This window comes from Mycteria americana, chromosome 2 (genome assembly GCF_035582795.1).
Source record: "Mycteria americana isolate JAX WOST 10 ecotype Jacksonville Zoo and Gardens chromosome 2, USCA_MyAme_1.0, whole genome shotgun sequence".
NCBI classification, from domain to species: domain Eukaryota; kingdom Metazoa; phylum Chordata; class Aves; order Ciconiiformes; family Ciconiidae; genus Mycteria; species Mycteria americana.
The window spans coordinates 164,244,102-164,271,657 of NC_134366.1; the positions used below are offsets into that span (position 1 = coordinate 164,244,102).

At 48.3% G+C, this 27,556-nt stretch overlaps 1 protein-coding gene across 1 annotated transcript; it reads left to right on the forward strand.

The window, feature by feature from the left end:
* Positions 1-23,160: 23,160 nt before the first annotated feature.
* On the forward strand, positions 23,161-27,310 carry MYC (MYC proto-oncogene, bHLH transcription factor). The gene is made up of 4 exons (XM_075495267.1): positions 23,161-23,263; positions 23,372-23,460; positions 24,431-25,133; positions 26,179-27,310. Exons 3-4 carry the CDS (start codon positions 24,446-24,448, stop codon positions 26,739-26,741), a joined length of 1,251 nt encoding a protein of 416 aa, XP_075351382.1. The 5' UTR covers positions 23,161-23,263; positions 23,372-23,460; positions 24,431-24,445; the 3' UTR covers positions 26,742-27,310.
* The last annotated feature ends 246 nt before the right edge of the window (positions 27,311-27,556 follow it).

Below are 27,556 nucleotides of genomic sequence, written 5' to 3' on the forward strand. Positions count from 1 at the left end.
TAGCAATTTTTAACCAGAGGACTGAGCCACAAGCAAATATGTGCCAGCTACCTCTGTAAAACTATTTCTTTTAGATGGTTCAAGGACAATGTTGCAAAGACTGCAGAGGAGAATTTGTTAGAAGACCACGTGAAGAGCCGCCACCAACAGGCTGGCATTTCAATAGAGATGTTGATGGGGTTGGCCCAAGTGTCTTCAGCTGGAGTTGAGTCAAGACCCTGCACACTTAAGGAAAAGTTTCTTGAGGCATTTGAGGACATTGCATTTTTCTATGTCTCCGATGCTGTGCAAGACATTAGTGGCACTATATGCTTTACTTGGAAAAAAACATTAATTTCACGGCAATAATGAATATACAGTCAAAAATGCCCTTGCTACACCACACACACGTCTCTCACTCCCTCATGCTAACCAACAGGACTAGAAGTAGGAGTATATGCTCTTCCTTTCTCCCCCATCCATCTTTCTCTCCTCTTGAGACGTCAGGTACTTAGTCTGGCAGCTCTGGAGCAGTCAGTTTCACAGACATACTTGGCTCATCCCACAAGTGGTTAACCAAGACATCAATAAACTACTCAGCGGAGGACTCCAGAGATTTACCTCTGCTGAGTTCTTTCTTGCGGCTGGATTCCAGCGACGTGAAGCTGGCTTCTGGCTCCAGGTCCGCTAGGAGATGGCCAGAGCCCCGGACCCCAGTCTCTGGCTCCCTGCAGGCTGCACACAGAGGTTTTGGCTCTGGGGCCCCAGAACACGTTGCCTCCTCCTCGTTTGCTTTGGCCCCTCTTGGACGGCTGGCCTGAATCTTCCCTTGTCACTGTTGCAATAATGATTTGAGGAGCGTGGGGTCAAGGCAGGCCAGGGGACCTGGAGGGCTCTGGCTGGAATAATAAGGGATTTGTTCGGCCAACAGCAGGCAGCAGGTTTGACTCTTTTCCAGGACCACGGCCATGCTAGAAAAGGTCTGAGGTTTTGACTCCAGGGCTACAGCTGGCAATTCAAAACCTCCTCATGTAGATGCACTTTTTATGGGCCAAAACAAGCCCATATAAAAGAAATTTCTGCCAGGAGTTTCTGCCAGGTCCCCAAGCAGAATAAACAGAGCACTTCTGTGAGGGGATAAGGGCATGTTCACAACAGCTTGGGTCAGTCTAGAAGCGTTGCCTAAGATCCCAGAGCCCTACCTGGTGTTTGGTACACCAGCAGAAGCTCCCTGGGGTGGACCTGGCCACCAGCCAAACCAAAAGGAGTGAGGCAGGGGCTGTGCAGCGGTGGGGTCAGTGTCACATCACGTTATCAGGGAAGCCTCGACCCCCTTGGTTGCACCCCGATGTAAATCCAGCCCCTTCAATCAATGCCATTTTCCCTTTGGAGACCAATGAGCAAGGATGACTGATACACCAGAACAGAGCACGCTGAGCTAACTAGGGGGCTTAAACCTACCTCTCCACCCCTCCATAAGCATGACTACTAACTCCCAGAGGTGGAGGGACTCTCTCCTCTCCCTCCTGGCTGGTCCCCCCCCTCCTACCAGCTGTCCCCCTCCTGCCAGCCTGGGAGCTCCTTAGACCAATCCAGAGGTCACTTCAGTGAACTGGACGGAAAATTACCCATCACTTTTTGCTGGGCAGCTCAGGACAGAGAGTTAAATCAGCTCTCAGAGGAGCCTGCCTCCTAGAAAGTCACGAAGGGTTCCAGTAGCTGGAGTGGAAATGTGATAAACTTGACCTTGAAACAAGATGCAGTTTCCTGGGGGTAAGGATGATTAAACACTGGAACAGTTTGCCAAGTGAGAGGAGGATTCACTTTGCTTAGATCCTTTACAACAAGATTAGATGTCTTTATCAAACCTATGACTTAATCCCATTTCTGGGGAGAAGTTCTACAGTCTAAGTAAGCCAGAGGGGAGAGGGGGGTGAAGTTTGCTAATCACTGCCTCCTTCTTCACCTGGACTCCATCTGTCTCTGAACATACTATAACTAATGACAGTTGTGGTGCAACAAGATCAGAAATATTTACTCCTTCTTCCAGCACACCCTGCCTCAAAAAAAATGAGGTGAGGAGAGTGCTGGAGGACCTATGGATTTCTGTTTTTTTCTAACCCTACATGTGAGATTTCACAAGTCAGATAGTTTGACAAGCAGCATTGGAAGAGTGTGTCCTCCACCAAGTCTCCTATGGACATGAGGTCACCCTTGAGTGCACGTACTCTCTGGTTTCCAAGCACTGCATCTCCTAATCCTGACACAGGTGGTAGCTTTCCCCAGTAAACTACACTGGCCCCCGAGGTCCCACGGCAAGAATGAGGTCAGGTCACCTTGCTGCCAGTGTCTGGGATGAGGCATGAGGTGAGCAAGTGAGAGACTCTCCCAGATAATACATGAGACTTGACAAGTCTGAATGTAGCCAAGTAGGTTTTAGACCTTCCAGGGATTCCCTTCAAGCAAGTTGATTTCCATCAAAGGTGACACAGCTAATCTCATTTCCCCCGTGCCCTTCAGGGAACAGGAGAGGAGCAGAAGCAGAACCTGGTCTACAGAGTAGTTCATACCATGGCTAACAGGACGCTCCTACTGCATTTGGCCTCTCTGTCCTATGCCTGGGCTTCACACTCTGTCAAAATCACATCAGCTCATCCTCCAAACAAGATAGAAAATGAAAGAGAAAAAAGGCAAATTAGAAATTTCCTAGCCAGCAATCCCTGCAAGAATTATTTTCTTTCAGCCAATGTAAAATACTCTGAAACTCTAAAACTTGTAAGATATTGGACCGATAGACATTTATACTTGTGCAATTGTTATAGCATCCATACCGGCGCTAGTCTTACTATGTATGGTTCACAGATTCTAAGGTCAGATGTTTAGGATCATCCAGTCAGTATAACACAAACCACCGAATTTCAACCAGAATTTCACCCACATCAATCCTGTACCTTCAGTTCAGCAGAGTGCTTGGGCAACACCTTCTTGCAGCTCAGTGAGATCTTTGATTTGTATACAGATGGTTCCTTTCTATTTCCTTTGAAAACGATGGTTAAGGCCAGTGGAAAACAGGAGACAACAATAACAAAACTATCTCCCTCAACACACCTCCCTCCCCACCCCAGAAAGCTAGCAAGGAATTCTGAGTAATATGCACCAGAGGCACTCACATTTTATGCAAACTGCCGTAAAGTGGAAAATACCAGGTGACAGCTCCATACTGGAGATGCTGCAGCCCTCAGTGGGCTTATATAAAAAGCCATAATACACATAAAAGTCTAATGTGCCTTCAAAATTACCTCATCTTTTATTTAGAGGTTATTTCACCCTTGTCTTCCTTTATCGCTCTTTATATGAGTGAAGTGGGGAAGCTGGACAAAATTGAGGCAATTTAGGTTACTAAGTGGAACTAGAGTTTATGGTCAAAGTTAGGCTCTGGAGGAAGAATCCCCCATCGCCACCCCCATAGCCAACCCACCTCTGCTTTGCAGTCAGCTTTATTTAGGAGTTTGTTCCCAGCTCCAGCCCCCACCCTCCGCCTGGTGATAAGGCTGTCTACTAAAAGAGGAAAATACAAACAGAAAGCTATGGAGGGCAGCTGGATGAGGGATAAAAATAGCAGCGGGGTTTTTTGTAGTGGCGTTCTTTGTACCATTAGAGTGAAAATTCTGGAAGCATTTCTATTTCATGGGGTGAGTATCTCCAAGGGGGAACAACACACATACATCTCCCCTCAAAAAAAAAAAAAAAGAAAAAGGCTATAGGCTGAGTTTTGGGTATGTTAGTGACGTGAGTTAGAAATCAGCTTGAACTACACAAAGACAACACCCAGGAAAACAGTGGAAAACCCCTCCTGGAGCACAAGGCGATGGAGGACGCAGGAGAGAAGTCAGTTCTGCTGCTCCCAGCTCAAACCTGCTTGGCAGCCTGAACTCACACTGCTTTCTCCTATCTTTTTCTTGTCTCCCCTCCACCCCTTACTTATTTTGAGGCTATCTGGAGCAGGCTGTCTCCCTCTGCACAGCACCTGGAAGACTGATTATGATCTTTAAGCTCTACCATAACATAAATAGTGAGACTCCAGTTGGCTCCGAGGTCCACATATCTCACCAACTACTAAGAAGTTAAAAGTTCCTACTTGGAAAAAAAAGAGGAGCTATTAGTTTTAAAATTAGCAGTAGCAGCAGATCCACAGCTAATATTTTCCCATTTAAAACGGAAATAGTGCTGAAGAGCAAGATGGAGTAATTGAGGAAAAAAATGCCAATATTATTTTTAATTCCTCTCCAGAAAATTCTTTATATTCCCAGATAACTCTTCTATGCTTGCTGGTATAAATTATCCCTACATCTTTGGGGATTAAGACAACATTTGCACAGAGATTGATTTTCTCCTAACGGTCTGCTGTAGCCTTCCAGTGAAGCTGCTAATACTGGGTATCTTCCAAGACCAGATCCCAGACCCCTGTCTGCAATTCTCACTCTGCTCCAGCATTTCTATTGTACTCTGTTCCTCTGAAGGCCTTTTCCAACAACTGTTAGAACATAATCTGCCAGTGATATCACTGATGCACCCCCCTCATCTGGCCAGGTTTGGAAAACTTTCTGCAGGCTGCTGAACAAGCAGGCTTTGCTGGCTCCTGTCTCTTAAACTGCCAAAAAAAACCGCTCCAGATACAAATATCCAAGCTCTGACTTTCAGGAGAACTGAATTATGCAGTGAGTTCAAACTCTGAAACTTCAGTTCAGATGTAATTTAAATGCAAACCTGTGGCTTTCAGGCTTACGATACACCTAAGTGGCACCAAATCAAATGTTTTCTGAAGTTGACTGAGAATTGAATTAGTCCCTTCAGGTAGATATTCTTCTGTTTGCTTTAGAGGATGACACAGATACAGCTTAACTCAGTAGCTAATCAATAATTTAATTTTGATCCCTAACTAAATGAAGCTTGATAAATATCAGACACTTTTAAATTGGGTTTAATTAGTGTTTATGCATGTATTTGAGGGCTCTGATTCACAAACTGTGGCAACTCCACGCTGAAGCAACCTAACTTTGTCTTTCTGCTAGAAGCTACTGACCCGTGCCCATTTCAGAGGCAGAAGATGGTCCTCAGACATGAAGGGCTTGGGTGCCCTCATCCTAACGGGAAGTAATCTCGTAAACCTTACCACGATACCTGCATTCAAAGGGAGAGATGTCGGTGATGTGGAGGGGGAGAAAGGGACATGAAAGAGACAGGTGGGGAGGGGCCCAGCTTTGAATTTCCAACTGTGGGTAAGAGGCGGTTCAGGAACAGCTGATGAGAGTGATGAGCGGTGCAGAAAGACGTCAGCACAGGGAGAGATGGAAGAGATTGCATCTGTTTCCTTTGGAGACTGTACAAACAAGGAGTGACATAGTGGAAGCGTGTAAAAGCATTAATAGTCTACAGAAGTTATGGCTACCTACCATGTCTCCCAACACACAGGAGCTCCTAGCAAACCAGAGGCAACTGGACTTCAGCAGATAGATATTTTAAGGGGAAAAACATTTGCATATCCCATTCTCATCATCGGTTGACACCAAAACAACACTAGAAAATGAAGTACAGCCATGGGGACGGCTCCCGCTTGGCCTTATAGAGAAGACTACCCTGCTCTGGGGAGAAGGAAGGCTTAATTCCCTGAGCACAAGCCATGCCATGCCTCTCACCCTCCGGGCTGGAGCAGGCCCTGGCCTGCTTTGTGTGCCAGCACAGACACAGCCGCTCAGGTGGAGAAATTAGCCAGAATCCAAAAGATGCAAGATCCTTATCAGGACCCAGCATTGCACTCAACAGGGAAGGAAAACATGAAGGCAGAAGCCAATCACGTGTTGGTGGAAATTACAAAGAAACATACTCTAGGGACATGTTATTCCTGATACTTCCCTACTCCTCTTCAGAAGTCACCGATATCAAGGTTTGGTGAACCGCTGGGCTAACACTGTGGTTCTCAGGCTTTGGTGCTCCAAAATTGAAGCAAACAGCCACCACCTCCCAGTGGAAATGATCACAATCCCACCAGCTAACTAGCTCTGTCACCTTACAGCTTTCCTAGATGTAGCACACCCATACACAGAGCATACTGGACTGGTGTGGGAAAACCACGTCCCATGGGCAAAGGAAGATAGGCTCCTAAACGTGCAGTTTTGCCAGCGTAACCACATTGGCCCTTAGGATCTCTGCCTGGAAAGCTGAGGTGCTGGAAGTCCATGCTTCTTCATGCCCTGACATGATGAGGGTGTGCATTTATCTATCATACTTCATTTTAAATAAATATCAATATTTTTTCCTCTGGGCTCTCCTTTCTTGTTTTGTCAAGAGCAATGATTGTATCATAGTCAACATTATGATGCAAAATTAGAGGGAAGTAAACGTATTAAAAAGGTGGCATCACCTGAAGAGATGCGATGGCTGCTCACATTAGCTCAAACATCTTTCTCCCTGAAGTTTGACCCTAGGTGTAAATCAGAGAAGCCTGACAGGACATATAAAGAAGTACTATCCTGTTGGCCCGGTTTTCATAGAGAGCAGTGTGTATAATTATTTTGGCCACCTGCAGTTGATAAACCAATCCCGTGTGAGGTTAAAAATTACCCAGGCATTTGCTGGTGACACAGCAGTATGCTAGAAACCTGCACGGCAAACCTTCTCAGCCACAGCTATGCTGGAGGGAGGTGTGGTGAGGCATGATCTGGGGCTGAGATAGCTCTACTGGCAGATGTCCCTAGCACAGAGAAAGCTCTACAGGCTTCTGCTTAGGTGGTTTATTTTGTTCAGGAATGGTAAAATAAGCGGTATCACGAATATCTTCTTTTGCAATAAGGTAGGAGCTGCACAAGGGCTGCGTATACCATGCTCCAGCCTTCAGGAATATCAGTATTTTTCAGCAGTAAATAAAGCACTCTTGGAACTACTGCATTGCTGCAGGAAAACCACTCCCCATGGGAAAAGTTATACACTGAAAGTGTAATTTTTTTCTATAAATAGCATCAGTGCAAAGGATTTCTGCCAGAAAAGCTGTGACAGTGAGAGTGCCCCTTCTGCAGGCCCCAGCAGATGCCGTTGTGCCTGCAGAAGTCCACAGCAGAGACTAGGAGGAATTTGCTGAGGTAGCATCCTCCGTGTCTGTGCTGATGACGCCACTCCCGTACATTGCCAGGCTACGATCATCTGTGAAAGGGATTGCAGTGCTGGGCTCCAGCAGTTTAGGTCACACAGCACATTTTCCCCGCAGACAAGGCTGGTGCTGCCGGGCAGCAGGGCAGCACAGGTTAGGCAGCCAGGTGTGAGCATGACCTCCAGATGTTCAGTGGGTTCTGCAGCCCTGGGAAAAAGGTTTCCGAAAAATCCAGCATGGTGCAAATACAGCGGCTCACAAGCCACTGACTTGTCAACCCCTTTTGTCATCCCTCACGCAGCCTCACCATCCCTTCCCTCATTTCTCAGATTTTTACTTTATTTCTTCACAGTTTGAAAAGGACTAGAAGACCATATATATATATATATATGTATGTAAAATTTTGGTTTTATGTAGAGTGCATAACCTTTTTAGACCACCCAACTGGGGTGTGAGAGACAAGGTTTTATATGTTTTCATTTTTTCACAACTAAAACATATTTCTTTTCTGTATTTGATGTGCCGCAGAGCCTCAGTGAATACCCAGAAATAAATAGTGATGTAGCTGTTACTAATTCTTCTAAAATTAAGCGACCTACTTGGGAAAGCGTTTTCCCTGTAACTTAAGGCAAGCGCACAAATGGATATAGTTCTATAGGCATAACTTTCTATTCTGTCTTGGTTTCGTTTATGTCATTTGGGAAGGGATTTAAGTTCAGCCAAAACATTCCAATTTTTATTGGAAAAAAAAGGTGAGATTCTTAAGATAAATGATAGTTATACTACACAGCCTAATACATTGGTATTAATGGTAATGCTGTAATGCACCGTATAAAAAAATATAATTCCTATATCTTCCATTACAGCTTATATCCTGATTTCATGCAAAATTGGAATAAGCTATTAATAGCAGTGGACTTCCTAAGGATTTACTCTAGATTAAAAGATTCTCATCTGCTCTTACTGTGGAAACTGCAAATATTACTTTAATACAAACACAACTGTACTGTAAACCAGCTCATTACATATCAGGTCTGTGCTAAGTAACAAGCATACTATGTTAAAAACATCAGTACAGGCAAGTTTTCCTTTAACAAGATTTCCTCAAGACTGGCCAGCTAATGAATGGAGTTTAATTATGATCCTGAACCATTTTCCAGGAATTATCGAGATTTGCACTCAGGTGCAGAAAGTATGCATCAGACATAAGTCCCATGTGTCTCCACAGTTCACCAGGTTTGTGTGGTCCATATCACCGTGAGAGACCATGTTTATAACATATCTCCTGTAGTCATATCTACCGGTGAAACCTAAACTATGCTCCCTGTGACACAGCTTAGTGACAACACAGTCATAAGGACATTTCTGCTCAGCAAGCCAAGCACAACACAGGTCCTCTGCTGGGAAGAAACACTTTCCTTACCACCAAAGCTAACCAGAAATTATCGTACTGCGGCCCTTGTTTGCCCAATGCCAGTTTGCTGTGGAGGCCAGGCCAAAATACAACCCAGATTGAATCCTCCATGATGGCTAAAGCAGTGCCACGGGGTCCTGATTGCTGCACTGCTGGGACAGCTGTGTCCTGGTGGCACTCAGATGCCACCATCACCAGCTTGGCATTGACAGCCACCCTATATGAAGTGCTGTGGGTGGGAGAGGCGGGTCCCAGCTCCTCCTTTGCTTCTGCTTTCATCCTGCAGAGATTGTGCTTTTCACAGCTCAGTTACTAAGGCAGATGGCTGCCTGCAGAGCCCAAGGCAAATGGACAGATGGGCTCTCCTCCCCTCGAAACGATGAGCAAGAGCTTGCTGACCTTGCCTGTTTTCTTGGCTGCAATCAGTCAAAAAAAAATTTACCATAACTTCCATTTCTGATTCCTCTTGGGGTAAACTGGGACCAATGCAAATCTTATTTTTCCTTGTCTGCCTGCAAAGACCCAGCACCAGGTTGGGGCTTGCCACTCAGAGATGAGCCTGAACTATTCCTAAACTCAATGGTGCTTCATCTCTTTCTGAACTCAAATTGCTCCCCTAACTGCATTTGTTCCAGATCTGGTCAGGCAAGGAAACATTCAGCACTTCACCTCTATATACTCCAAGCAGCACATTACCTTTATTCATATTAATGATTACATGCATTTATGATATCATAAATGTTTAGAAGAGCCTTCAGGATCCATGTGGTTTGGGAGGAGGGAAGAAGAGGCAGTAGGGAATATAAAGGAAAAATTGGTATGGGAACATGCCGACCTCAGAAGAAATTTAAACTGATGTTGGTACAAGCTCTCGCATGGAAATAACTCTGATCCATCACCTGGTGACCAGCTCCATCTGATGCTGTTCCCCTGGAGGTAGACATGAGAAACTATGGAGGTAGAAAAAAAAATAGAGGTAACACAACCAGTGCTGAAAAGCACTGAGAAATTTCAACCCCCACCCTCCAAAGCCAAGATGGGAGTACCTATGTGGAAAGACAATATGCAGAAGTTCAGGGAGGGCTAGCTGACTTCTGGCAGTCCCTTCTGACCTGAACTTTTCTATGATTCAACTCATGAAAGAAAGACAGGGGGGAAAAATCCCAAAATACCCTTCATGGTGAGAGCTAAAAGAATCAGGTCAGTCCACTTGCAACCTATACAATCCCTTCTCCAATCTCTGCAACACAATTTCGGGTACCGATGTTGTAGGAGCCACAGACAGAGCAAGGAGACAAGCAGGTGCTTGGCGGGACATTGAGGCCTTTGCATTTGGACCAGAAAGTGTTGCAACAATCTGAAAACTGCACCAGAGCTGCTGAAAAGAAGCCTGTAGAAACTTACTGAATATGACAGGGCTGCCCCAAAGGCTGGTGAGCTTTAGCAAACCCCTCAAGAAGCCTGGTTTGAAACAAGAATTTGTGACAGAATTCTAAGTCAACAGCTTTACTGTAAATATTTTACACTGAAGTCGATCTGCTTTCCTTCCCTCTTTTATAGTAACGTTGCCTCATCTTCTCTCCTTTCCCAAAAATCTGTTCTTTGCCCTGCTTTGTTGTCCTACAACCTTCCACTCAAAGATGTCAAACCACCAAAAAAGCAAGGAATATTGCATCCAGGAGAAACAGGAATGAAGGAGACCAGTGACCCAATGGAGTGTAATTGCCCAGCAATACATTTTAGTGCCATGAAGCTGACGTTATGGTTCCTTCGTAACGACAGGGCAGACCTGCTGAACTGAAGAGGAAAATGCTGGCTTTTAGCTCACAGAGTACTTGACTCACTGCTGAGCAAAAATCCCTCACCTACTTGCTGAAGTTAGTCCTGCGTCAGCTACAGGAATCACACAAGTGGCCCATTACCGAGTGAAAGCTCTTCTCCAACTGCCTATTTGGTCTCCATATCAGGAGATTGCAGGTGAAAATGGAATGCAGCCTTGCCTACAGGGCTTGCTCTAAAAAAGGGATTACTCAGGGAGTGGAAATCCAGCACAGAGATTGGGAACTTAAGAACCCATCTTTAGCTCCCCATCAAGAGTGGGATCAGCAGGTGGGACCCACAATGACATTACTGTCCTTGCAGAGCTTACAAGCACCCTCAGGCATGCCTCTGAGCTCCCAGCTACCCACACTTCCATCTTATTCCCAGCAGACTCTGCCTAAGGCAATGAGGGGCACCAAAGTTTGCCCTCAGGAAGAATATCGAACCATTCCCATGTCCCAAACTTTTCCCTTCCCATTCCCCTTTGGACACTGGTCTAGCCCACAGTCTTTCACCCTGCAACCTATTTTTATCTTCCCTCCAGAGGAAGCAGCATTTACACCAGTCGAAACCCTCCAGGTCGCTCGTGTGCAGGCTGCTGACTATTTACACATCACCTCCAAAGCTTTCATTTGGCAGGCAGTCTGGAAAATGCCAGTGTGCTACATTAACCTGCATTTCTCTCTTCATTCACCGTTCTTAATCAGTGTTTGGGAATGTATTAACATGGGGCTAAGCCACAAAGTTTGCATCTGGGCTTTTGTCATGTTTGGAGGAGCTGAGCTAGCACCAGAGCCTGGTGAAGAGCCACCCCTTCCTCACGTAGCACCTGAAAGCCAGTGTACAGCAGCGACTCCCCATCACAGAATTCCCTTTTCTGCTTGAATATACAGTCATTATGATTTTTTCCCAACTCTAAGCCACCAGTCGTTTGGTCCAGATACTGAAGCTGTTCAGAAACTACCAGCATTTCTAGCTTAACCAAAGTCTTTGCCTTCAGGCAATGATGTAACAAAAAGGGAGCAGTGATAGTGGATCAGTTAAACAGCATTAAATCTCTCTGTAGCCACTTTAGGAATGAATATATGAGCTAGTTATTACCGAGTTTCATGTGTATGTGTGATAGATAAGTCTAAGTTTGCAGCAAGATAGTTACTCTGATACCACAGGCTCTGAAATAGCTGCAAGGTCAAAGAGAGGTGGCAGAGGAGACAAGATGACCTCCTCTGCTCTTCCTCAGGCGGCCCATCTCACCAGCAAGGTGCTAGGAGGCAAGCTGAGGTCTGAACTTCCAGTGTGTCTGCTTCCATGGTGCAGTCCCTCCTACACACTGCTATGCTTGGGAGACAGATATGTTCATTAACATCTGCGGTTATGAAGGTGTAAAGGAGTCCTGAGGTTCCTGAGGCAGTTGGAAGGGACAGTGAGAAATCCATCCTCACCACTGCCCTCTCCCAGGGTCTTTGTGTGGCAACCAAAACACATGTCGTCATGTCCCCCCTGTCCCCGATGGCGTAGGGAAACCTGTAAGCAATAGTCAGCATTGCCAAGTGAACAATCCTGCTAAGGATAACTACCAGAGACAGCACTGTGCCAGGGACGGAAGTTACTTAGACAATTTACCAGTACACATCTGTAGGTGAGCAGTCCTCTTCTTCCCCCAGATCTTTCCCTTAGGTTTTCAGCAGTACCAACCCGTTTGGCAGTAGGGGTAGGTCTACACTGCACCTTTTGCACAAAACAGTAATGCAGTGATGCACTGACATATCTGAGGTATCTGAGCTACCCAGCTTATGGTACAGGCCCTCCTCCACCAATTGCTGATCTCAGAAGAGGCTGTAAAACCTGTAAGGTAAGTGAATTTTCTCCAAGCTCTGAGCTGCCATGGGACTCCAGGTACTGAGGTCTGCTGGTTGAAAGCTGTTCAGTATCTGTCTTGATCATAATATTGCAGGCATGTAACACACCTACCCGCCTTATGCTGTATCATTTTAATTGAGTGACCTACAAACGGGTTCTCCAATTTTCCAAGTACAGAAAAACTAAGGGCAGTTGGGAATCTTCATCACACAAAATAATCCAGGAGATTTCCCATTTTTGGACTCCTGAAGAACACCATCTACTCAGTGTTTAGCAGACAGCAGCTTCTGGGACTCTGAGGGAGGTGTGTAACAATTCTCACATTGCCAGCAGTGCAGGAGAGAATGACCAAGAATGTAAATGTAAGGATGTAAGGATGACCTTGCACCTTCCGATTAGAAATATCATTACTAAATTCCACAGCATTCATACACACAGCCTTTGGCTTCATAGACATAATATCATCAAGGATTATTCTCTGTTTTTTTAGAGGGGAGAATAACAAGGGAAGCTGAGAAAAACATAAGCTGAAAGCAGAGATACCTTCTGGTTAAATTTCAGAGCACTAATAACATAATAGCTGTAGATATAAGCACATTGTTTGGGGGGGCTGCATACATACCTACCTAAACTTCTCATCACATGTGTAGGTAGAACTTGAAGCATTCAGTAGTCTCAACTCTTAACTCATATAATTTTTGTGGTGGTCCATTAAAAACAAACAGAAAAAGCAAAGAACGCACAGTCCTTAGTAAGGAGCAGAGCTCGATGGTCCTAAAATGATATATTCTTATTTTTTATTTCTGTTCTCACCAAAAGCGAGATCCACCTCTCGTCGCTCTTTCCCGTGACGCTCACGGGAGGGTACATCTACACTAGAACTAGAGTGGAGCTCTATTGGTACAGGAGGGTTATCCTAGATCCTTTACACGCTATGGTTTGGATCTGCAGATAAGTCCTAATGGAAGTGAGTAGGAAGCAGAGATGTTCCCTGCTTCCCAAACACACAGGCCGTGATAGGTTAGAGAAAACCTGGGGCTTCCCAGATTCCCTTGCTCTATTCCTGTATGCAGTGTTGGACCATGTACTTTGGTGCTCTAAACCTCCCTCCCCATCCCTGTTGCACATCTCACAAGCCCTTTCAGAGCTAAGGCAGGCAGTATGGTCAGTACAACATACTTGGCCCTACAAGATGGGGTCTAAGCATGGTTAAGTGCCTTTTGCAATACAAATGATAACAGTAACAATAATGGTTGTAGCTCACTCACGACCTCTTCTTTCCTTTCTAAGGCTGGGTGTAAATAATGTTCTTATCTTCTAAGAAATACCTCTGGCATCTCTGACTAGGCGATAAGTAGAAAGAAGAGAGACACTCTTAACTGCTGATCAAGAGGGAGGAGAGTGATTAGCATCCTCTGGGGAACACCTTGTTGATGATGGCTGCTTTGCATTGTTGAGGCTGTAAGAAGCACCTTAATTCCTCCTCCACAGAGCTCTCAGCTGCTGATGAAGTCAGTTCTGCATTAATCCCTCAGCACAGTCCTTGTCAGGCCGATTTCTGATCAAAGCTTTTCTTGCCACTGCAGTCATAGTTGCAACCCCCTGTAACCCTCCCCAGTTTGAGAAAGGGACATAGTCTGAATGTCAGTAGGAGGAAGGACTGGACTTAAGCAACACCAAGAATCTTCTGAAGTAACAAAATAAAACAAAAACACCCTGCAGAGGGACCAATTAGTGGCAAGGCTGAATCAATTTTTCGAGTTTTTATGTTGGGGGTTGTGGCCCTGGTTCCTTGGTAGATGGGTTTGATACGCTGGGTCTCAGCAGTCCCCTGGAATTGCCCATCAGTGCACAGTGCACAGCCACTTAGAATCATAGACTCGTTTAGGTTGGAAAAAACCTTTAAGATCATCAAGTCCAACCATTAACACAGCACCGCCAAGTCCACCACTAAACCATGTCCCTAAGCACCACATCTACATGCTTTTTAAATACATCCAGGGATGGTGACTCTGGAGATTTAGCCCAGTTTCTGCCATGCACAAACTTAACCAAGGCCAGGAGAAACAGGCCCAGTGAAACAGCATTGCTCCTGCAAGGTCAAAGCCTGGACTAGCACACAAGCTTCCTGAAGCTTAGACTTAATCTTGAGGAGTGGATCAATGCAGATGTGTGGGCACAACCCACTGCATTGATTTGCATTGGTGAGTACCAGCAGATCTAAGCTCTCTCTGTCCTCGCCATCCTCAGCAGTGGAAGTAAATGGCATTTATGTGGCTTTGCACCCACGCTGGGATCCTGTATTGACAGTCTGGCTCTGCAGCCAGACCGGAGATGGTTAGTCTGGGTAGCGCTGCAATGCACCCTGACATCTTCTTGCTGAGGCCTCCCCAGCCTGGGCAACAAAACACAGATACAAGCACATGCGTGTTTAGGCTCTTTCTGCACTGCAGGATCAAACTGTGCTTTAAACGTCTCAGAAAAGAGCTGTGACAGAAGGTCCCTCCATCCCAGACATGCTTGCTCTCCTGGCAAAGGTTGGCCCCAGTATTGTATGGGGCTGGTTGCACAACATGAAAAAAATGCCAACGAGATCAGAAATACATTTATATCTAGCAACAACCTACATTTGGATAATGTAGGAAGAAAATACAACTTCACACTTTCAATTACAGCCCACATCTTAAAGTAGGCAATCCTAGCCCATAGCAATGATGTCCTTTCTCCCTTCTTTTTACGCCTTTTACCTCCCTATATTATTACTCACACGAAATATCCATTTTCAAGCATGGTATTTCCCTTTCTAATAAAATGCAGCAGGAGGTTCCACAGGTTAATTATAAATTGGTTTAAAAAGCATTTACCAAGAAGTGTTTTAAATCCATTTCCCTTAATTTCATTTGATGCACCATATGTCTTGCAGTGCAAAGGGAGATGGGGCTTTATTGCCACTATCTGCCAGATGAACATGTTCATCATCAACAGTGCAGGGAGTGATAAGTCCCTTATCTGATACAGAGAGACAAAACACTCCCTTTTTCTTATCAACAAATTGAGTTATCAGCCAAGTGAAGTAGTTTTTCGGTAGCCTTTCTGACTGCGTTTTGCTTTTAAATCCATACCGGCAGCAAATGTCCATGGATGTATTTCCCTCTCTTATGCTCATTTCAAAATGCAGCAGCAGCCACAGATAAGAATACTTCATCTCCCCAAGACATCTGGTCTAAGCGCTGTTAAACAGTTCTGAATTTGCTCTGATTGCTGGTAAACTAAACTACACCAAAAGTAACAAAAACGATGCTAAAACAGTCACACAAATAGCTTAGAGGAACACGGAGGCTGTAACACTGCATGCCCGAAGCCTGCTGACATGACCATCACTGATGGCTTAGGCCACACTTCTCAGTGCTATCTCTTACTTTTGGGTGCCTGACCTGAGACAACCAGGACCCAGAAACCTTGGAAAGTGCAAGCCCTGATCTAGCCAAGGTAACGCTTTTGCTATACCTGGCTATGTATGTCCAAATCCATTCAGAATTAACTGCACAGCATAATAAAGCTAGAGAGAAGTTAGGGTTATCAGCCATGTCACATTATTGGGAGACTGTAACAGCTGAATGCATGAAAAAGCTTTTAGGTGTGAAGAGTTAGAAACCATCTGATGCCTTTTTAAGACTCAGTTTGATGGTGTGTTCCCCACTGGCGTGTTCTGTGCTGTGAGCAGCTACTCTGAAGGGCTTTGCACAGAATACTACCCGTGAGAAAGGTGTCAGCATCGCAGTAACTTGAGCAGAGGATGAATGCACTCAGGTGTTCGTATGTATTTCTCAGTGCTGGATCAGTATCATTTTGGTTGTGTGGCTGGAAAGTTAACTCCATTGAGATAGCACTAAAAAGGATTTGTCCCTGACTGCAGAGGCCAACTGTGCTCATTCCCAGCTCACCAACATAATTTTTAAATGTGACTGTTCTCTTCCATAAACCAGCCCTGATAAGACATGACTTGATAGCACAAACTCATGGAGGACAGACACCTTAAGAGAGAAATGTTTCTTGTAAATACCTACAAACTCCCTGCTACAAGCTCATCTTCCTCCCTCCCATAAAGACATGATCAAACAGGAGCTCCAAGACTAATGTAAGGGTTGACGACAAGAACATCATCATTTCACCTGCTGAGCAAGACAAGCAAAACCCATGAGCGTTCTTGAGCTTGCTCAGCACGGAGTCAGACAAGGGAGCTTGGACAATCTTCACCAGCAGCTTGAACCAGAGCTCTGGAGTTTGCATTGGTTCAGAGGAGTAGATGGCATACCTCCTTCCACCTCCCCCAAAAAATCAAATACAACCAAAGAGCTGCAACAAGACCAGTAACACCTCCAATCTCCAGTGTTTTCCAAAGCCCACACATACCTACTTTTTTAGACATTCTCCCTCTATGGGGCTACTTTTTTTCCCAGAATGTTTTCCTGTGGCTGAACCTGTTAATTTGGTAGCAATCAGATGCCTCATCTTTAAGGCAGCTATTTTGCAATCAGCTGCATTATTCCTGGAAGGGTTGTATACTCTCACCTGTTTGTAGACGGGACAGGATTGTTGGATATTAATTCTCGAAGAGACAAGAGATAATTATAATAATGGCCCAGCTGACAATAGTTTCAATAGTTTCCAGCCTCGCTGTCAGCTGACACATTCCTTCCTCCAGATAATATCTGATACACTCAGATATTTCTGAAGCTGTGCCTCCACAGGACATGCCATAAGAACTACAGCGAGCTCCGCGCTCCTCTGCTTTCATACCAGACCTGCAAGGAAGTTGCTACAGGAGGGGTTGTTTATTTTTCTTGAACATTAATGGGAAACCTGCCTAATAACTTCCAATCCTTCCCTCCCTTCCAGCTGCACTGGTGCTCTGGAGCTCCTTCCCACCGGGTGCACAGGCTCTGCAGATCTCCTCGGCGTCACGTCGAGCAGAGGGGGACTTTCTGCACTTGCAGGTGCAATCTGAAAGTGGCTCCACATGCATGGGTAGGCAGCGAGACTCATTCCTGCTGCCTCGCGTATGATGTTCAGTCCTGTGCAGGGCACAGAACGGGGAGCATCATTCAGAAACTCTCACCCGCCAGCGTTGAGGGGCTGGAGCAACGCAATGGGAGAGGCTCTGATCCCATCTTAGCTCTAAAGATCAAGGCTTTTAAAATTAAAGAAAGTCTTGACAGTGTTGGTACCTGAAAGGATCATTATAGTTGCAAATAGCCTTAATACTTTAAAGAGGACTTAATCAAGCAGAGCTGGGATGTCTTGACAATCTGATAATTGCAGCATAAAATTCAGAGAATGCAGAGGCCGTGGGGATGCATGACCAGCCTTTTGGGGCTGATTGTTCTAAAACAGCTCTTCTTTTTCTTTTTGAAGAGAAATTTAAATTACCCAGGCTTTCAAAAATAACTGTTTATCTTTCACAAGAGCCTTGAAGATCTTCTCATTTATCATGCACTTAAATCAGTGCAGATTTCCTGTAATTCACCCTTAATCCACAGCTGGACAAAACTCTCTGCTATCAAGGAATACCAAAACTACTGTGTTAGCTCGGTCCCTCCCAGTTATCCATGTCAGAAGGTGTTAATTTGTGTAGGAAGGGCTGATTCAAACTCTACTCATATTTTTGGGGTTGCTTCAAGGGGACTTAGGTTAGTTTACAGGTAGTGTAACTAAACAACAAAACCAGCTAACATTACGTAGCTGGTGTTGAGATTTTAAAATAGTCATATATGCATCTGAATAGTTTTATTTTATATAGTTAAGGACAAACTAATCAAGGACTGCCCTGTTTGAAAACAAACTCAAATTTGATACCCAAGTAACTGTGATGGTTTGAAAGAACTGCAAAGTGAAACTGTCTGTAAACAGAGTTAAATTAACAGCTGTGGTAACTTCACCCTGAAGCAAAAAAGGTAACGGCTGCAAACGATGGAAAGACCAAAGCTGGTGAAAAGGATTTTATTCTCTGTAGTGAGAAAAGTTAGTTACATTACATGAAGATCTTTTCCTGTCTTTCATTCCTGATGTCCTCTTCAATTTTACAATCACATAGAATAGGATAAAGCAGGACAAATATATACCGATACATACGTGTCTAATGCCACCTTTAAAAACTGCTAAGGGTTTTGTTTCACTGAAGACTTGATTTCATATGCACCATCAGATTGAAAAATTAACATCTAAATTGTTTGAACAATCCAAAAATGAAAAAACGTCCTAACTGGATCCTGGGCAGGATCATTTCAAATCTCCTTTGGTTTGGGTTGAAGACTGGTGTTTGCGGTGTTGCCCAAGCCAGAGGAGCAGTTCAGGCTCTGTCCTAATTCTCTTGATGACAAAACTTACTTTTCTGGTATTTCAGTGGGTTTCTGTGAGAGTTGTGGTACTCACTGCAGTTCTGGGGGAGTAATTTAATATCAACATAACACTTTCTTTCCCCAGCCCTCTCCCCATTTAGTTGTCTTCTATTTCCTTCTGCGCATTTCCCTTTTCCTGTTGGGAATAAATGGTCTGAATTTTTCCATATTTCCATATACATGAGGACCACAGGCTGGCAGATTACGAGAAGCATGGTGCAGAGGAAGAAGGTGCCATGTTTGCTGCAAGCACTCTTGGGCACATAGCTGAGAGGATGAGGGAGAGTCAAATAAATAAATTACACCAGATGCCACTTTCGCTGACCCCATGACATCACTGTCTGAAGGTGGACATCCACAAGGTGAGGGCGAAAGCATCCTTGGCTTCCAACAGCAGACAAGACCTTAGTATTTGATAAGCACTACCTCTGGTTTAAAACTAGCACATTTTCTTTTCTTTTCTTTTCTTTTCCTTTCCTTTCCTTTCCTTTCCTTTCCTTTCCTTTCCTTTCCTTTCCTTTCCTTTCCTTTCCTTTCCTTTCCTTTCCTTTCCTTTCCTTTCCTTTCCTTTCCTTTCCTTTCCTTTCCTTTCCTTTCCTTTCCTTTCCTTTCCTTTCCTTTTCCTTTTCCTTTTCCTTTTCCTTTTCCTTTTCCTTTTCCTTTTCTCTTCTTTATTTTATTTTATTTTATTTTATTTCTTTTCTTTTCTTTTCTTTGATACTGTTGTGATCCTCTCATTCATATTTACTGATGACACATCATCCACAAAACCCACTGCTTTCTTCTGCACACTTTATTATCATTGTAAAGACTTGTAGCCCATGGCTGGGGCTGCTATACGGGCCTAGCAACAGTGGACACTGCAGGGGTGCTGGTCCCTCTATGTCTTTGACAGGAGGTTTATTTCGGGCTCTGTTTTTCACCACGGTACCCAGAGGACAGTGGCCCTCCCAGACGTCTGCATTTCTCCTTCGTGCTGGGGAAGTCCATTGAGAAGGCATTTGTTAGTGCAGCGGATGAGTCTTTCTGAGCCTGGAAGAGGAGGGTAGGACGATGTTATTAATTTAGTCAATGCTGTGCAGCTTGCAGAAACACTGTCAGCTTCTGCCTACACACATCTCACCTCCTATTGTTAAAGAAATTACAGCTGCTGAAAGAGATGAAAAAGTAACACGTTTCTTTTCTGGCTTCGATGATAAGGCGGCAGATCTGATTCTTCTTGACTCTGTAGTATGGGCCTGCTTTTTGGACTGGGGTCTTTTGGGGTAGCAGTGGAGACATGATTGCCTGTACAGGTGCTACCAGATGTGCAAAGGTGTGCTAGCCTATTTTAATGGCTCTGAGTGCAAGGACCACATTTGTTTGGGTAAATTTCTCATACAAGGAGTTAGGAATTTCCAGGACTAATTAATATCTAGTTAGTACTTTCCTGTTTCTCACCGGTGGAAGACCAGCAACCTACAAAGCTGTGGAGAGGTCAAGTGAGAATTTCAGCAGAAATTTCTGAAGATAGCTACAAGTTCATGGTGACCTTACAATTATTAGATGACTTACTGTCCACTGAAAAAGAAATTGCAGGTATCTCCTGAAAATAAAACATGCAGTAGGTGGCATAGGCACGCATAACATTACAATTTGTCTCAGGGGTTTCCAGATGCAGAGAGGTGTGAGAGCTTTTTCCACCATCTCCACTTCTCTCTCAGGTTTTGCTTTCGTTTCTGCTTCTCTCAGGTTCCCACTCTGCCATCACACATAAATTCCACGCAGGCTCCCCGCTCAGCCCCCTCCCATTTCCTATTTATCACTAAACCCCCCGTGTCAAAACAATCACGTTGACTCTGCTGTCTCTTCAATGTTATACTTGTGTATTTATTCTTTCCGTATAACAGCTATTTTGTCAAAATGGCCTTTTTACTGGAGATTTATACTTACTGATTTCATACCTTGCCTGTGTTCTTTTACAGCTGGGGCTGGACTTAAGAAATTAGAGAAAAATATCTTTCTTCATGCATGCTAAAACTGCCACGTAAGAGCTGCGCTGGTACACCTCAGAGTTGGCTCCCCAAGAAAAAGTGAACTTACAGTCTGCATGAGACCTGAAGAAATCCTATAGAATATTTTAAAGACCCTTTCCTCTGAAGGCTGTATTGTTTCAATAGCACCTTTCTTCCAATCATCCTTTCCTGTTTTTCCATTCATGTGAACACAGGGTATTTTAAGAGTCCATCTGCTCATGTTACTTATTCCTCACTTCAAGTCATAATCCTCTGCGATACTACAGTTAATTGCTCTGCCTATGATTATATTGCATCACGAATGGGATTATGATTTTCAACCCTATCTGCACTGGAGTAATTTCAAAATATTTCTACTGTTACCAGCTCCGGCTGAACTTCAACAGCTTTTACAGTTTTGAGGACATTTATTGTGCATGCGGCTATTCTGATGCTGTACTTAAATAAAGTGCCCACAGCGCGTTTTACACTAGTCGTGACTAGATTAATTTGGATCTTGCACCTTTCTGGCGTAGTTCAGGTCTGCCTTTGGTCACGTTATTTCCACTGACAGCAGCAGGGTCTCCTGTAGACAGGGGGTGATGTTCCTTAAAAATAGCACGATGTATTTTAAGCCATCTCTGAGCAAGGGTAAATCCGATTCTGAAAATGTCAGGAGGTGAAGCATCTACATCATGACTATACAACGGGTCTTGGTTGTTTTAAGCGTAAAACTGCGTAAAACTGCCCCTCCTTTACGGACAGGACACGGGACAGGAGAAAATGCTCCAAATCGTGCTTGCAGCCCTCCGCTCCGTGAGGAGTTTGATGTTTGCAAAGTCTCCGCTTGGCGAAACGCTGCTCAGCAGAAACGCTTGCCAAAAAAAAACCGGGAGGGGGGATTATTTTGGCGGGGAGGGGGCGGGGGGGGTGGGCGTGCAGCCCACGGCGCGGCGGGGGGGGGGGGGGGCGGGGGAGCCGCAGGTGCCCGGGGCGGGGGCTGCGCGCTGCCTCCCGCGGGCGTGGGCCGGCCGGGAGAGGGCGCGATGGCCCCACGGTAGCGGCGGCGGCCGTGGGAAACCGGGGCCGCCCCCCAGCGCCGGCGGGCGCCTCAGCGGGGGTGGGGAGCGGGGTCCTGCCGCCTTGCGGAGCGGCCCCGCGCGCCGCATCACCCCCCCAGGGCTCGTGCTTAGAAAAAAGCGGGGGAAGGCGTAAATAAATACACATATAGGAACAAAAAATCCCAGCGGGGGTGCCCGCGGTGCGGACGGGACAGCCGCCTGGAAGCGTTTGGGGGGGGGGTGGCACCCCGGGGTGTCCCTCCATATCCCGCGGGTGCGGAGCCCACCGCGGCGGGGGGCGGGGGGGTGGAGGTGGGATGCGCGGGGCGCAGCCCGGCGGGGGCTGGCGGCGGCCCCGGGGGGGCGGCGGGGGAACCGCAGGTGCGTGAGCTGCGCCCGCCCGGGCGGCGGGAGGGGGTCGGGGGTGTCCGTGCGCGTCGCCGGCAGCTAACGGTTTGGCGGGGCCGGGGCCGGCGGGGCCCGCCTGCTCGCCGCGATGGGGGGCCGGCCCCGTCGGGGCTCGGCAGCCGCGGCGGCTCCGCGCCCCCTCGGGGGTGGCCGACAGGGGAGGGGGGGGTGGGCATCCCGGGGCGGCGGGGAAGGGGCCGCCGGTGGGGGTCAGAAGGGGGGGCGGCACAAGCCGGGGCGGGGGCACGCCCGTGAAACCGTCAAAGGGAAAGTGGCTGCAAGGTGACCCCCGTGGGGCCCTGCCTCCGCCCCCCCCCCGCAGCCTCCTTCTCCCGGTTTAATCCTTCGCAGGCGCCGGCAGAGGCGGGATAATCAAGGGGCGACCGGGGCGGGGGGTGCCCGAGCCACACACGCTCCTTTGTGCCGGCAGCCAGCGCCTCCCCCGCCGCCCCTCGGCCACCCCGCGGGGCCGGCTCGCCCTGGGTGCGCGCCGCAGCCTCTCTGAGGGGGGAGAGGAGAGGGTGAAGCCCCTTCCCCTGCCGCCGCCATCGGGGGGCACCGCGCTCTGCCTGCTGGAAAGGCGGCGGGAGGAGGGGAAGGGCGAGGAGCTGCCTCCTAATCCCTACTAGTATTTTTTTTTTTTTTACTATGTTTACTTCCGACCTCTCCTTGCGCGGCTCGTAGTAAAAAGCAAAAAAAAAAAAAAAAAAAAAGAAAAGTAAAATAAATTAAAAAAGGGCCGCGGAGCGCTGCACCGCCTCCCCCCGGCGCTGCTCTCCCTCCCGCCCGGCGGAGGCAGGGAGAGCAGCGCCGGCGCGGATCTCTCCGCAGCCCGGCGGTGGGCAGCGGGGAGGGAGGGGGCACGCAGCGCGGAGCAGCGCGGAGCAGCGCGGCCGCCCCCTCGCGGCGCGCCCTCCCCGCGGCGGGAGCGCGGAGCCCGCGCGGCTGCCGGGGGCGGGCGGGGGAGCGGCGGCGCGCACGGCGGGAGCGCGCACAAGGCCCCGCGGTGCTGCCCCCGCCCCCGCGGCACCTCCCGCCCGCCCCTCGCCGGCGCTTTAAAGGAGGAAAGCAACTAAACTTCTATTGTACCGGACAGAGCGCGCCGCGCCGCCTTGGACCCTACAATCTGCCGCACGCCGGGAAGGCGGCTTCTCTCCGCTGCTCCGTGTTTTCTTTACACCGTGGTGGGAGGAAGAGATCTACATTCTCCCGGCGTTTTGTCTTCTTTTTGGTTTTTTTCCTTCCCCCGTCCTTTCCGGCGGTTCTTTTTTATGATTTTTTATTATATATAGGGTTTTTTCCCCCCTTGTTTCGTTGTTTCCCCGCACCGCCCGCAATAATTGCCTCGCTACGTTTCGCAGCTGGCGCGTTGGAGAAGCCGGTGAGTTGCGGAGCTCTGCTTTTCCCATCACTCGATCCCCCGCGGTTGTGGCGTTTGGACTGACACGGGCCGGTGACACCCGGGCTGCCGGCGGGGCTGCGCTCCGCGGACGTGGATACCGACGGTCCCTCCCCAGGGACGCTCGCCTCTGCCGGGGCACCGGCGTTCCCCATCCTTTTTCTTGCGCTCGGATCTTAATTTTCTTTTTTTCTTTTTTTTTTTTTTTTTTTTTTGGGGGGGGAAGCATTTGCTTCTCCCGCGTATGCGCGGGCAGGTTATGGTTATCGCACATACTGCTTATATGCATATATATATATGCGTATATATATGTATATATGACAAGATTTGGCAAAGTTTGCCAAGGTCCCTGCCCGTCCCCGTGCCTTGCCAGCACGCCCAGGTGGGTGGCTGGGGAGCAGCCTGGCTCTCGGCTGGAAGCTGCCGGGTGCTCGCCGCCCCTTCCCGCCCGGCTCCCGGGACGCGGGCGGCGGGATGGGGCTGGCGCTGCGGCGCCGGCAGGGAAGGGGCTCGGTGTGAGCCGGAGCCGTCCCCCGTGCGAGCGCGACGGCGGCTGCGGAGGGGCGGCGGGCGGGGAGCCGAGCCGAACGACGGAGGGCGGCCGAGCTGCGGGAGCCCCTCCGGGGGAGCCGCCGGCCGCGGGGAGGGTGGTCCGGGAGCCGGCAGCCGGCCCCTCGGTAGATGAGGTCGCGGCGCCCGGTTGTCCGGCCGAGCTTGGAGGGGGGCGAAGGGAGGTCGTGCGTTTATTTTTTTCTTTTTTTTTTTCCTTCTTACTATAATGGGGTTTTACTTCCTAAACGCGGCTGCGCGTTTCCCCGCCGGCACGGCGTGGGGAGCCGGGAGGGAGCGCTGCGCGCCGGGGGGGCCGGCGGCCCCGCCGAGGCCGGGGGAGCCGATCCCCGCGGCGGAGCGCGGCTCACCCGGCGGCCCCTCTCCCCCCTCCCGCCCGCAGGCACCAGCCGCCGCGATGCCGCTCAGCGCCGGCTTCCCCAGCAAGAACTACGACTACGACTACGACTCGGTGCAGCCCTACTTCTACTTCGAGGAGGAGGAGGAGAACTTCTACCTGGCGGCGCAGCAGCGGGGCAGCGAGCTGCAGCCCCCCGCCCCGTCCGAGGACATCTGGAAGAAGTTTGAATTGCTGCCCACGCCGCCCCTCTCCCCCAGCCGCCGCTCCAGCCTGGCCGCCGCCTCCTGCTTCCCCTCCACCGCCGACCAGCTGGAGATAGTGACCGAGCTCCTCGGGGGGGACATGGTCAACCAGAGCTTCATCTGCGACCCGGACGACGAGTCCTTCGTCAAGTCCATCATCATCCAGGACTGCATGTGGAGCGGCTTCTCCGCCGCCGCCAAGCTGGAGAAGGTGGTCTCCGAGAAGCTGGCCTCCTACCAGGCGGCCCGCCGGGAGGGGGGTCCCGCCGCCCGCCCCGGCCCGCCGCCCGCCGGGCCGCCGCCGCCCGGCCTCGCCGCCTCCCCCGCCGCCTCGGCCGGCCTCTACCTGCACGACCTGGGCGCCGCCGCCGCCGACTGCATCGACCCCTCGGTGGTCTTCCCCTACCCGCTCAGCGAGCGGGCCCCGCGGGCCGCGCCGCCCGGCGCCAGCCCCGCGTCCCTGCTGGGCGACGACACGCCGCCCACGACCAGCAGCGACTCGGGTGAGTGGGGCCCACGCGTGCTCGGGGCAGGGCGTGGAAACCCGCGCGGCGCCCGGGGGCTCCGCCGGCGGCTGGGGGAGCGGGGCGGCGGCCCCCCTCCTGCCTCTCTCCCCCCCTCCCCGCGTGGGCTTTGTTGAATGCCACGTTAGCGAGGCACGGAGAGACTCCCAACGAGTTTATTTCCTGGAAAACCAGCCCAGTTTTCCCTCCGGGGAGGAGGGAGGAAAGGGGAAGGGGGGGGGGGGAAGGGCGGGGGGGGAGGGAGACGCTTTCATAACGGGGTCAGAGTCGGTCCCCAGCGCGGTGCCCCGGTGGAGCTGGCTCCCGGTGCCACCCGTGGGCCGGGAAGGAGTTAACTCCCGCCCGAGAGCCGCGGGGGGAATGTGCAGTCAGGGAGGTGCTAGTGAAAGTGACTGCAGAGGAGTGAATGGGGCTGGGAAAGTTTTAGAAACGCTTCCTTAGGTATTTGACAGCGTGTTCCGCTCCCTCATAAATTTGGTTTGAAAGTGAGTCGCTACTCAAAGCGCTACAGCCTTCCCTTCCCCCCCTCCCCCCCGCCTTGGATTTTCCACAAATTAGCAGATCAAGAGAGATTCAGAAAATGTCTCTGAATACACATGTGTGTTAAGTAAGCTTTCTTTTGAGGCGTGGCCAAAGCCTTCTAAATCCTTAATTAAGGGCAGCTTGAGTCTGGGAGCTTTATTGCGCTGTACTGCTGACAACCGAGGTTAAACTTTCCTGCTATCTTTCATGCGCTCCTCGGAATTACGCAAGATCTTTGCAACTTTTGAAATCAGGGAGCCGGGGTTTGGAGCGGGGTTTGCAGCGCGGTCTGTGTGTCCTATTGCACTTGAAGCGTTGCTTCCTTAAAGGAAAGGCTCTTGGGGAAAGTGGAGTCCAGCAGCATCAAATGGGTTTAATAAGGGTTTATCAAGGAGTTCCTTGCTGTGCAGCTCAGAGTAACCTTCCCTTATAAACACAGCGGTCTTGAGACTATTTGCACAGATCAGCTTTTAAGTATCTTTTTTTTTTTTTCCCTTCGCAGAAGAAGAACAAGAGGAAGATGAGGAAATTGATGTCGTTACATTAGCTGAAGCGAATGAATCCGAATCCAGCACAGAGTCCAGCACAGAGACATCAGAAGAGCACAGTAAGCCCCACCACAGCCCGCTGGTTCTCAAACGGTGTCACGTCAACATCCATCAGCACAATTACGCCGCTCCTCCTTCCACCAAGGTTGAATACCCAGCTGCAAAAAGGCTAAAGTTGGACAGTGGCAGAGTTCTCAAACAGATCAGCAATAACCGAAAATGCTCGAGTCCCCGCACGTCAGATTCGGAAGAGAACGACAAGAGGCGAACGCACAATGTCTTGGAGCGCCAGAGGAGAAACGAGCTGAAGCTGAGTTTCTTTGCCTTGCGTGACCAGATACCCGAGGTGGCCAACAACGAAAAGGCGCCCAAGGTTGTCATCCTGAAAAAAGCAACGGAGTACGTTCTATCCATCCAGTCGGACGAACACAGACTGATCGCAGAGAAAGAGCAGTTGAGGCGGAGGAGAGAACAGTTGAAACACAAACTCGAGCAGCTAAGGAACTCTTGTGCATAGGAACTCTTGGGCATCGCTTAGAATAACCCAAACTAGACTGAAACTATGATAAAATATTAATGTTTCTAACGTCAGTCATGAACTACACCAGTGCATCGGGTATGGAACTATTGCAACTGCATGCTGTGCGATTTAACTTGAGACTACACAACCTTGGCTGAATCTCCCAAGGATTTGGCCAGAACCTCAAAACTGCCTCATTGATACTTTGGGCATAAGGGATGATGGGACATTCTTCATGCTTGGGGATGAACTCTTCAACTTTTTTTTTCTTTTACAATTTTGTATTTAAGGCATTTTTTCATATGAGAATCCAAAAAAAAAGTTGTCCCCAGATTGCTGTATATATTTACACATCTTATTGCCATGTAAATACCTTTTAATAAAGTCTTTATAGAAAAATGTGCAACATTAATACGCAACAGTTGTGGCAACTGGATTTATACTTGTCTTGAACTTCTGTGCCATAACATTTCACAATTTTGTTTTTTATTTAAATACGTTTTTTCTTTTAAAAATGATTTTTATTTTGTTTTTAGATAAATAAATATTTGCCCAAAATATAATTAGCTAAATCTTGTGTAAAGTCTTTGCTTTGTCTCCCACGGTTGTCATTAGATGCTTATTTCCCTGACATCCCTCTCCCTGTCATCATGGCAGCGACCTCTCAAAAGTCTAAAGGGGAGTTAGGTGAGAGGAAATGATGATAGTTTTCCAGCTTAGTAGGGAGTTGGGTTTCTTCCCCTCCTCTTGTATTAATTCAAGTAGGTAAGATCGTTGGTCTAATGTGCTTTGTCCGTTCAACCAGCGTTGCC